A 12479-nucleotide genomic window follows, 5' to 3' on the forward strand; every position below is an offset into this window, starting at 1 on the left:
AGCATGTAACCTGTCAAAAATCATAAGCACGTGGTAACAATTAGTAAAGGCCAGTGTGTTCACTCATAGGTAAGGACGTTACATGCAATAGTGCTAGCTATTTCAACATGTTTAGACCTACTGGAATATTAAGTGCAAGATGTAGGCCTATGGCTCACAGACACACCTATATCTAATGTTATTAGGATGAGTGAGGGTAGACAGACTAGTAGTCAAACAACTAGGCTATCATTGCACAGCTGTCTCTTGCAGAAATGTTGACCACTTCTCAGGGGACTTCATTGCTGAACCCATTGGTGATAAACCAGTGACTGCACTGTCAGGAATTGGAGAAGTCTTCGGAAAGAAAATGGAGGAGCAAGGTTTTGACAAAGTCAGTAAATTCATTCCTTTTTACTAGCATACATTCTAGACTAGATGGCTACATTTGCCAAATTAGTTCAATTACATTTTGGGGTGTCAGAAATGGGCAGTTCTCCCAAGTTGTCAAGGAGTTGGCCTCGGCAAATGGGGACTTTTAGGCCCCATTTTAAAAAGGTCAAGTGTTTTCAGTTGATGGATTTTCAATCCTGGTTCTACATGCACATGTTTGTTCTATCTCTGTAGCACCAACACGCCTGATTCAACTAATCAAGCCCCTGATTCACTAATCAGGTGTTAGTGCTGGGCAAGAACAAAAAAAGTACACCACTGTGGGTGCCCAGGACCAGGATTGTTTTGATTTTCCACCATGGACAGTAGCCCCACATCGCTGACCTGCACTCAGAGGAGGACCACTGCAACAAAGTAATATTTCCTCATTTAGGATAACTGCTGCATCTCCTATTTTTAGGCCTTTGCGGTCCTGGGACAGTTCCTGCTGCTGCGGAAGGACGGGGAGCTGTTCACTGAGTGGCTGAAGGACACCAGCTTTGCCCACACCATTAATGCTGCATCCTGCTCCCATTGCCTGAGCGAGTGGTGTGACGCATTCCTATGAGACTGGGGATATGCTGCTCCCCAATGTCATGTTGAAGATATACAAATTCTAATATGTTTTATAGTGAAAATATATCAGTGGTGTAAGCTACAGCTTGATGGTTTGTCTGAGCATAATATGCTAATAAAGGTGTTAAATCTGTAAATTGTTTCAATTTGTTTTATCATTCAAAATACATATATGCCTTCAATACACCAGTTCTTGATTCTGAACTGTATACAATTGTACAGACAATAACATTTTAGCAATTTGACATTTAAAAATACCAAATATGGAATCGGTCATGCTCCTTCAAACTACACCAGTACCATGTGTAACATTCCTTTATAAGTACAAAACAATCACACCTGCCAAAAGATAAAACTAAAACATCCAAAGGCGACTGGTAATATAAACTCACATTTTGATAAAACTTTGAAGAACAAGTACAATCACTGGGGACATTTTCCCAAAGCATACTTTGCAGCACAGAATCACTGGCACGTCATAGCAGTGGCGAGTGAAAGGAGAGACTGGCAGCTCACTGACTGCGGATGGACTCGATGTAGTGGAAAGTAGCCCCCAGAGCCCAGCTAGTCTCCACTTCATCAATCTTCCTTGCCAGCTGAAAACACACACAAATCTTTGGCCGTCCGATGCAGACCCATGGAAATGCACAGCCTCAATGCAACACTCTCACAGTTGATTTCGAATGAATGATAAATGGCTTATTTGCATTTGGTTCTTACCTTAAATACTTTATCTTTGGGAAAACCAAGCTCTTGCAGCATCCCAGAGATGTAGGTTAGATCCAGACAAAGGAAAGGATTCTCTCCTGGATTAACCGCCATTCCGTTGCACACTGGGAGAAAGCAAGACATGCTTATAAATCAGCATCCAATATGCTGATTTCTTCCAAGTATTCACTCAATTCCAATAGAACTTGGATTACTTATTTATTAAACGTGTGAATGCGATGAGTCGAACGTTGATGAATAGGGATAAGTCATGTTTCTATTCAAATTCAGTTCAGTAGCAGTGAACCACATGCAGTACACAAAACTGCAGCATGAGAGCGCTGTCTTACCTCTCTTGGCAGCATCAATGTAATCGCTGACTTTTATAGTCCCTCCTGTTTTCTCATCTGAGTGAGAGGGGTGATTAGAATTAGAATAGAACTACATTCAGTTACTAAATGAAGATATCATTATCGATAACTGAGCAGCATATTAATTTACACCAACTGAAGTGGCAAAAGGCAGGTAGGGTTCCTACCAATAGCTCCCAGATCCACAGCTCTGTCATAGTAGTATGAAAAGGCATAGAATTCCATATCTTTGGCTTCCCCTGCCTTCTTCACCTTCCTATACAGCATCTTCTCCACTTTCCTAAGGCATGACTCATAAATGGGCTCTCCTGAAACAGAAACAAAACTGTTTATACACAATAAATGGTCAGATCAGGCACGGTCTGACAGGCAATTCATTGTTCATTAACTGACGTAACAATTGGTACTTAGCAGTAGTAATATTCATGTTAAGTTAGTTATTAATCCCTTTTTACCATACCTGCCTTTTGGCCCTTCACAGTATACAGAACTTCTGCATGCTCCCATTGGCCAGAGTATTCCGGGGCCAAGCAGGGGCTTACTAGCTCTGTGCTGATATCCTCTACTGTTGAAAATAGAACAGAGAGAATGCACATTTAATTTTGACCTGACCAACATAGCTTATGTTTTGGTACACAGTCGGGATATATAGGAAAGCTATGGCTGGAGAATGCTACATTTTACGAAAATAAACAACAAACTAATGTTCGGACTACAATTTCCACTCTAAGTATAATGCTGTAAGGGGACACAGCATCTGAAATTGCTGTGCTCCAACAGGTTTTATGGCTATTGGCCGACATCTGGTGGCACACTAAAGCAACCCTATAACCAAAAATGCATTGAGAGAACATTGAGAATAAATAGATTATACAACAAACAAATGTAAAGAAATCGGATTAAAATGCAAGTGTATAAAATGCAAATCCCCATGGAGAACTGCATCCGGGGCATTCGACTGATGGTAGTTCTTAAAGCCCGGCATCAACTAAATCACAGCAACAGCTGGCATGCAAGGAATTAATCTTGGCCCATGTTATTAAAAGATTAGATAATGGCTTATTTATCAGGACGGGGAGGGTCTTTAAAAGGCAACGATGAAAGCAAATTGAAAAACCACATACAAGGCTGTCCCTCGATTCCTCCCAAGACAGCTAGTCTTGCCGACATCAAGCCTAGACCAAGGTAGCTGTGCAAGAAAGAAAGCAGAATCAGTCTGTGACACACAGAAATGAGAGGTATGTGTCTGAGAGTGTGTATAGTCATACAGTTTGTGCAACATGCAAAACATTTTTTTGCAGGGTCATACACTAACCTGAGGACAGAAAGAATAAACCTGTTTCATTGCACCTCTCTGAACAACAGCACAGAGAGGGCTGCATTTCAGGAAAGCAGGTAGGGCCCCCCACAGTGCCAAATACTAAACTACAGAAGGTATCATAAGTATTCACCCGCATTGGATTTCTTCATATTTTGTTGCATTACAAAGTGGGATTGAAATAGATTTAATTGTGATTGTTTTGTCATTGATCTACACATAATACTCTATAATGTCAAAGTGAAAATCAAATTCTTCAAATTAATAACTAAAATATAGTCGTTGCATAAGTATTCATCCCGTTTGTTTAGGCAAGCCAAAATTAGTTCAGGAGTAAAATGTGGCTTAAAAATATATCACATAAGTTACATGGGCTCACTGTGAAATAATAGGAGTTTACATTTTTTTATGACTACCCCTTCCTCTGTCCCCCATACATACAACATCCGTCAGGTCCCTCAGTCAAGTATTGCATTTCAAGTACAGATTCAACTACAAAGACCAGGGAGCTTTTCAAAAGTCTCATAAAGAAGGGCAGTGATTGGTAGATGGGTAACAATAACAAATCAGACATTGAATATCTCTTTAAGCATGGTCAAGTTAATAATTATTCGGTGGATGTTGTAATAAACCACCCAGATATCAAAGACACAGTCGTCCTTCTGAACTGAGCTGCAGGACAGGAAGGACACTGCTCAGGGATGTCACCATGAGGCCATTGGTGATTTTAAAACAACTACGGAGTTCAATGGCTGTGATGGGAGAAAACGGAGGATGGATCAAGATCACAGTAGTGACTCCACAATAATGACTTAAATGAGAGTAGAAAGAAGAATACAAATATTCCAAAACATGGATCCTGTATGCAACAAGGCACTAAAGTAATACTGCAAAAAAACACTGCAAAGGAATACACTTTCTGGCCTAAATGCAAAGCCTTATGTTTGGGGCAAATCCAACACAACACGTCACTGAGTAACTGCTTCCTTTTCAAGCATGGTGGTGGCTGCATCATGATATGGGTATGCTTGACATCGGCAAATCGTTTTTTCGGGATAAAAAGAAACGTGATGGAGCTAAGCACAGGCAAAATCCTACAGGAAAACCTGCTTCAGTCTACTTTATACCAGACACTGGGAGAGGAATTCACCTTTCAGCAGGACAATAACATACAACAGAACGCCAAATCTACATTGGAGTTACTTACCAAGAAGACAATGAATGTTCCTGAGTGGCCAAGTTACAGTTTTGACTTAAATCTGCTTGAAAATCTATGGCAAAACCTTATTTGCTGTCTAGCCATGATCCCAAACACACAAAATGTGAAGAAATCCAAGGGGGGTTAATACTAACGATACCCACTGTAAATGTCCCACCAAAGCTGTTTTAGCACTTAGCCTTAGTATATAAGATATTATTAAGCCAAAAATGGAAGCGTGTACTTGAGCGCATATATATACTGCCATATACATTTGTGCTACAGCTTTCATCTTAAAGCTCCATGCAAACAACAAATAAAATGGTAGGAATAATTTCAATAAAAATACATATTGACAGTTGCAATAATATAGCAATAAGTTCCCCACAATTAAATCATGGTAGAGGACGAAATAGACCCGTTAGCAGCTGGAGTGACCCGTTAGCAGCTGGAGTGACCCGTTTGCAGCTGGAGTGACCCGTTTGCAGCTGGAGTGACCAGTTTGCAGCTGGAGTGACCAGTTTGCAGCTGGAGTGACCAGTTTGCAGCTGGAGTGACCAGTTTGCAGCTGGAGTGACCAGTTTGCAGCTGGAGTGACCAGTTTGAAGTTGGATGCACCACACCGTAGGTTTAACATAAAGAGGGTGGAGGACTTTCCAAAGAGCACAATTATCCGTCTAAACATAGTGCATGAGAGTACCTGTGTGAGTAGAGTGTGTGGGTGCTGTTGAACATCTGAAATGATGTAATGTAGTTGATGGGTGAGGTCTGGATGGTCTTCTGGAGAGAAAAACAAAGATGCAAAACATAATTGTGTGGCTTTATACATTTGCAAACAAAACATTATTACTAGAGGGTAGTGCGTACGGCCCAGTACATCACTGGGGCCAAGCTTCCTGCCATCCAGGACCTCTATACCAGGCGGTGTCAGAGGAAGGCCCTCAAAATTGTCAAAGACTCCAGCCACCCTAGTCATAGACTGTTCTCTCTGCTACCGCACGGCAAGCGGTACCGGAGTGCCAAGTCTAGGTCCAAAAGACTTCTCAACAGCTTCTACCCCCAAGCCATAAGACTCCTGAACAGCTAATCATGGCTACCCGGACTATTTGCACTGCCCCCCCACCCCATCCTTTTACGCTGCTGCTACTCTGTTAATTATTTATGCATAGTCACTTTAACTCTACCCACATGTACATATTACTTCAACTACCTCAACTAGCCGGTGCCCCCGCACATTGACTCTGCACCGGTACTCCCCTGTATATATAGCCTCCCTACTGTTATTTTATTTTACTTCTGCTCTTTTTTTCTCAACACTTTTTTTGTTGTTGTTTTATTTTTACTTTTTTTGTTAAAAAGAAATGCACTGTTGGTTAAGGGCTGTAAGTAAGCATTTCACTGTAATGTCTGCACCTGTTGTATTCGGCGCATGTGGCCAATAAAATTTGATTTGATTTGAGATTTAAACATCAGAATGGTACATGTTTTCTTATATGAACCCCAATTCCTGGGTGACCAGTTAGAGTTTATACAACAGACATCACACTGTGCTGTTTGACATCAAACCGACAAAAAGGATCTACTCAATAAGAAGATTAAAAAAACTGCCCCAATCTGCAAACTAATTTCACCCCTATGGCGTGAACGGCTTGCCGGGAGAGTTTAAACTCTTTGAAAAGCAGTGTAATGACATGGTAAATTGGTCCTCAATCCCTCGTGTACAAGGCCTGACCTAGTTAAGGAACAAGAAATCCCCCTCTCCTCCCATCCAACCTAATGTCCAACAACGTTTATTTAACAGCCCTTTCGGATTAGCGTGGCATTTGCTGATTAAGCCCTAAGATGAGAGGACATCCTGGTAGTTTGTGTTACTTTAGAGAAGAGATCTGGCTTTATTATCTACTGTGTGTGTGTGTGTGTGTGTGTGTGTGTGTGTGTGTGTGTGTGTGTGTGTGTGTGTGTGTACGGGCATGCGCATCCGCTATCAAACAGAGACGCCTTATTGTACCTCATCCTGGGGGGAGAAGGTGATCTGGGTGGACCCCCCTCCCAAATCCAGCATCCCCACAGTGGGTGTGTCAGTGCCGTGGAGACCCCCTGCAGAGAGAGCGAGAGGAGGAGAGAGAGAAGGGGAGAAAGAGCGGGTCGGGTGGGGGGCAGTGCCAGTGTTGTCACCAAGGAGGAACTGGGGATGCAGCGCTAGGCTAATCCAATAACAGGTCATCAACATTTCTTGTCCAGATTAATCTATTTTGCTGGTGTTCTGTTTATGTACCAGAATTAAGCCTGTTCTGAACATTGAGCTTGGGGCCAGGGCCCCTGAGGGTGAGGGTGGTAGGGTCAGTACAGGATGCCTTGGTCTTTAGTTCACTGAATCGTTCCAAACTAAAACATATCGTTCCAGTATCGTTTCGTAGCCCATGTATCTAGATACGTATCAAATCATCTTGAAAGGGAAAGATGCACATCCCTAGTATATATGGTCACATTCCCACTGGAATATTTTTTCTCTTCCATCTAGTACACCTTTAGTCTCTATATCGATCCTTACCAATGCCATCTATGTCATTAGCAACTGACAGTAAACAAAATGTGAAAGCATCTCACCTATGAGGAAGTTGACAGTGATCCAAGCAGAGATCCCTGTGAGGAGAAAAAGAGATGGTGATTACCTCATCCCTCTTAATCAATCCTTCATAATACATGTATAAAGTGTTTACATAGTTTGTACTGAAATCATTTAAACAGTATTTAGGGGTCAACTATTTAGGTCAAATGAGGAGATTGTTTAATGCCATAATGTATTTATATAGCATAATGTTTGCACTCAGTGTGACTCCATTGCGTGCATTAGTGCCTTTAACAACCCTGTAATGACCCTTTCCTAGTTTATTGACTCAGAACTATATCATAGGAGCTATAGGAGAAAAAAAAGAGTGCTGCACTAGTAGTCATTATGACCAAATACTGTCACTTAGCTACCATACACTTTGTCCACTTTATCCCTCAGGCCTCCCTCAAATACCACTTATATTTTTTATAAGTCTGTTCGATTCAGAGAGAGAATGTGTACTCTCCACTAGGATAAGCGTGCGGGGAAAGAGCGGCAAAAATCGAACTGATAATAAGGCAGTGAAATCCGGTTATGGATCGAGCGGGAGTTTAGCATTACAGCTAAGCAATGACGCTAGAGGAATTTGTCCATTAGGCACAAAAACGCGAACTTCAAATTAATTCAATAATCATAAAAAGGCATTTTCCAAGGGTCAGGTCACCTCCACTGTAACAAGGCTGATAGACTTGGGGAAGAAGAAAACTTTTTCAGCCTCAGAAATGAATGGCAGATATTCGGTTTGCAGAGATTAAACTGAACATTATCCTACATGCCCATAATTGCTTGTATGAACTACTTTAAAAGGATTGGATTAAAATATTTTATGTATTGCTTTTGTGCCTATATCAAACATGCCTTTCAACATAAAACACCAATGTATGTCTTATTTCAATATAACAATCATATTAAAGCATCAATGCCCACGGTAATGGCAGAGAATTGAAAGGTTAATGCCTGGCCAAAGGACCAGAACCTAATAGCCACAGAGACATAGCCTGTCACCAAACAGCTTGATGTTGATCAAACAAGCTAGTAATGGACCAGAGAGGGCCTCTACCATCTAGGCCGCCCCACTGGACACAGTGGACTCCAGTCCAGCCCGAACTCCATTATCTACGAATTGTATTAATTCTGCACTCCAGTCAAAAGTTTTGCTGTTATTAGTCATGGAGGTTAAAGCGTAGATTGACACGTTTAACTTGCTTTTCCATAATCTGCTAAATGCCTCTGTATGCATTGGGTAAATCAGGGTCAGGTCAAACTGAGTGACCTCTCTTGCTCTCTGAGTCAATGCAACACTCTGTGGAAAAATCCTAATCAGTGATCCCAAAGATCCAGTCCTGTGATAACTTCTGTTGCCTTAAAATACTGTATTTCCTCTAATAATGCCAATTCATCATGCAAGAGGAAAGAACATCTAGAAATTGTTATGAATTAGAAGAACTATCAAGGGATAAAAAAATTATCTACATCAAAAAGTCATACAGGTGTCCATAAATTGGCAAGGGCATGGAAAAATTGCTTCACTAAGACCCCAAAGACCCAAATGGGTGCAGTGTAAAAACATTGAATTCTAATTGGATTAAGTGGGAATCTTGCATCTATACAAAAAAATATATGTATTGTGCATGAGAAATTCTTGTATATGAAAATGTGAGTCCCACAGTATAAGACACTAGAAACACCTGCACAGGAATGACGTGTTTTGTGAAACTACAGGTGGGTGAGGGCCAGACATACCTTCATCAGTGCCATCCATTATGGACACACTGTCCCCTCTGGACAGGAAAGGAGACTCCCCAAACACCTCCCTCACCTATATAGAAATCTTAAGGTCAGTTCTTCCTCAACCATGTTTGGAAGCTGTTTTCCACATACATACTTCATGTACATGACACGATTCTTTCTATAAGGTCCTATCTGCATGAAATCAACTTTGCAATACATAAATATTACTATTCAGGAGTTGTTTCTAGATAGTACATTAATGCATATTTAGGACAAGGATGACACACTTGTATTCAATTCACACCTCTCATTGTTGTAAAAAGGGGTTGGGTGAGGGAACACTCAGCCACTTAATAGTTAAACTACAAACTAAACAGGTTTAGGGTGTGTAGTCCTTAGGTGAACCTGTTATAGGCTATTAAATGGAGAGAAAAAAAAGAGGAGGAGAGGTGGATGTGTGAAAGGAGTGAAGGATCCGGAACACTGACAGGTCATCAAACAAGCGCATAAGAGGTCACTTATGCAATTAATTCATGCCATTAATTTTTTTTATTTTACCTTTATTTAACTAGGCAAGTCAGTTAAGAACAAATTCTTATTTACAATGACGGCCTACACCGGCCAAACCCGGACGACGCTGGGCCAATTGTGCGCCGCCCTATGGGACTCACAATCACGGCCGGTTGTGATACAGCCTGGAATTGCTTTCAGCTGATGGTATTACTGCACCGGGAGGAGCACCAACAGTATGGGGTAAATTTAGACACGTTATGCAATTACAGAGCTTAGCTAATTTGTAAGTGGGCAACTCATTCTTTGACCACTGCCAACCTACATGCTTTTCCCAGCACAAATCTTGTTTTTTTCCCCAGTGTAAAATCAGAAATCAGGGTGAAATGTAACAAAACAGCTAACAGAAATGCTAACTCCACAAGGTGAGAGAGTGGGAACTGTGCAGTGTTTGTGGTATGGTAATCTATCTATGCAGTGAGTCCACAGACATTGGACAGTGGTGAAAGGCTCACCCTGTCCAGTAGGTGTGTGGCCTTCTCCCCAGGCAGAAGACGGAGGCCTGCAGTGGCTTTGAGGACCAGAGGAGTGCTGCTCCATACGGAAGAGGGAATGCTGCCTTGGGCCACTGCCAACAGCTCCAGGATCCCTTCTTTACACTAAGAAACAACCGACAGAGGAACCAAGAGATTAGATTTCTAAAGATAATGTCAGTGCAATAACAAGAGATGGCCTACATTTAGTATGTTGACTGTTCTTTTCAAATAGATATATGAAGTTGGTAACCTTTTCTGGGTCATCAGCATATGCAGATAGACCTGGTTTTATTGCTCTGAATGTTTCATGTGCCAATTTAGGAGCCTCTGTGGAAAAAGACAGAACAAGTTGCATGAAGCCCATTGCAGTGAAATACAGTTGACATTTAATTCACAATTTAAATAGAATTTTAGGGTGCTAATGTAGATTTGAGTAATGCTAATAGTTACCACCAAGGCAGAAAATCCATGGCAAGCGGTGTGATATTATAAAGTAGCCTACATAACACTGCCATAACAATTGACTTGTTCTATCTTGTCAGAATTTCTACATTGCTTCTGTGATGCGTATAACCTCTACTGACATGTTGCTTGTTTGTGCAAAACGATGAGGGCTATTTCAACATAAATAGCAGGTGCTTGGTAGCCATTCGAATATAACAATCATTGGTTTAACAATGAAGCCAAAACAGCACTTAAATGATTTAGCTTAATGTTGAAATAATGCGATAACTAAGCCATTTGGCGAAGCTTTACAGAAACTTTTTTGGGGGGATTCCTGGTATGGGGCAGCGTAAGCCTAATATGAGGCCTTAAATGGAGTAATGAATTAATGTGCATTTTGTTCTGCCAACATCAAAGCACATAATACAAATTAAGCCTGAAAGCCTTACATGTCTCACATGGATTCAAATCTGTAATTAATACTTTTTGCTGCCGCACATGGCTTACAAATGCTAAAAGCAATGCAGAGCGCAACATTTAATTGATCCATTTTGGTCAACTACATTTGCAGATGCAGCTTATATTATTCACCAAAACAAGTCCATAAATGGATGGAATAGAGATAACATATTACTTTTGAGTTCAGAGGTATGGAGGTAACATTTCTACATTCATACTGTCTTTTCTACCTCTCCCAGTGTAATATATTTGTTTTCAACAATGCACACATGTACTGTACCGTTGTCCTCCAGTTGAAACTTGAAGACATGGATCCTTGTCCCTGTGCTCCCAGCATCAAACATAACGCCATACTGGAAACGCCTGCTGACCACTTCTGAGGAGGTTGGTCTGTTGGGACTGCTCGACAAGCCCAATCTGGGGTGGAAGTGAGGTGGTATTTTGGAGATGGCTGGCCTTACACCATCATAGTGGCGCTTAACAAGCATCAGGTAAGCTGCCAGGCAGCCCAAGAAGACAAAAACACTGGCCAACTTTGGTAACCTCATGGTGACTGGTGTGTGTAAGGCACATTCTGCAGTTCCATACAGAACTAAAGGCTGTTCGTCCTAAAAATGAAACAGACATACAGCAGTTAGCCATCTGATAGAGGGCTGTTAGAAAGGTGACATCACGGAGGTTTAGTTAGCTACCTGTATACATAATTTCAAACTTTTCAATACCAACACCACTAGCTAGAAACAACTGTTTTAGTACAAGCTACATAATCACTAAAGCAATTAGCTAACTAACTAACGTACACTACTAGGTACTGTAACGTTCTCCTGACCTGTGAATTTTCTTTAAGACAAGACATGGGGTGGGTTTTTCCCTTTTGAATTGCTAGCATGAAATCTTATGTAGAATAGTGTAAATACTGGCAGGCTAGCTGTCACTGTATTCTAGTACAGTAAAAGACAACAGTCAAAGTGAACAAACAAAATGTACTAGCTAGTATAGCTAGATAGCGAACTGGCTTTGTCCCTGGCTTGTTTATATTGAAGACAACTTACGTTACGAGAGCAAATCCTGTGCATGTAGCATTAATAGCTAGCTACTTATTCTGATCATTTGCATTTTCGGTGTTCATATCTGGGACGATTGTTTGAAAACTCATGTCAAATAATTAATTAGCTTGGTGCTCGAACCTCAAACCAACCCAAATATCTGTTTGATTACGTCAGCGTGTGTTTTACTGATGACGTAGGAAGAAAATGCCGCGTTCATAAACTTGTCGGAAATGTCTGACTTGCTGACTGGTTGAAGGCGCCACGTGTATAACTACAACCAGTTAGCAATTCCGATATTTTCGAGTTTCCTAGTTCCGACTAGTAAATGAACCCGGCAAAATACCAACTAGCCTCTAGAAAGGCTCACAAGTGGTTTATACATTATCTGTTAAATTAAAAGTGGCAAGGGATTATTTCCACTACCGAATGTTAGCACTACCCAAATACATTGTGACCATGGTTCGGACAATTATTTAGTCCAGATTTTGTTGAACTACCTGCCAAGTGAAGCCACACAATTTCAGAAGTAGGCTAACTTATTATGGAAAGCAAATAAT

At 41.1% G+C, this 12479-nt stretch overlaps 1 protein-coding gene across 2 annotated transcripts; it reads right to left on the bottom strand.

Annotated features, from left to right (window-relative positions):
* Window positions 1-1124: 1124 nt before the first annotated feature.
* LOC311136198 (ectonucleoside triphosphate diphosphohydrolase 6-like) lies at window positions 1125-12101 on the bottom strand. 2 transcript variants are annotated; one of them, XM_084170297.1, is made up of 14 exons: window positions 11926-12101; window positions 11154-11481; window positions 10221-10297; window positions 9950-10093; window positions 8937-9012; window positions 7190-7225; window positions 6591-6679; window positions 5283-5362; window positions 3191-3255; window positions 2527-2631; window positions 2234-2374; window positions 2046-2102; window positions 1708-1820; window positions 1125-1583 (listed from the first exon to the last, which is right to left on the bottom strand). In XM_084170297.1, exons 1-14 carry the CDS (start codon window positions 11947-11949, stop codon window positions 1500-1502), a joined length of 1419 nt encoding a protein of 472 aa, XP_084026423.1. In that variant the 5' UTR covers window positions 11950-12101; the 3' UTR covers window positions 1125-1499. The 2 variants fall into 2 exon arrangements, with proteins under 2 accessions (XP_084026423.1, XP_084026424.1); XM_084170298.1 differs by having other exon boundaries at window positions 5283-5359; window positions 11926-12044.
* Between the last annotated feature and the right edge of the window lie 378 nt (window positions 12102-12479).

This window comes from Coregonus lavaretus (assembly GCF_964263955.1).
Source record: "Coregonus lavaretus genome assembly, chromosome: 1".
Lineage (NCBI taxonomy): Eukaryota > Metazoa > Chordata > Actinopteri > Salmoniformes > Salmonidae > Coregonus > Coregonus lavaretus.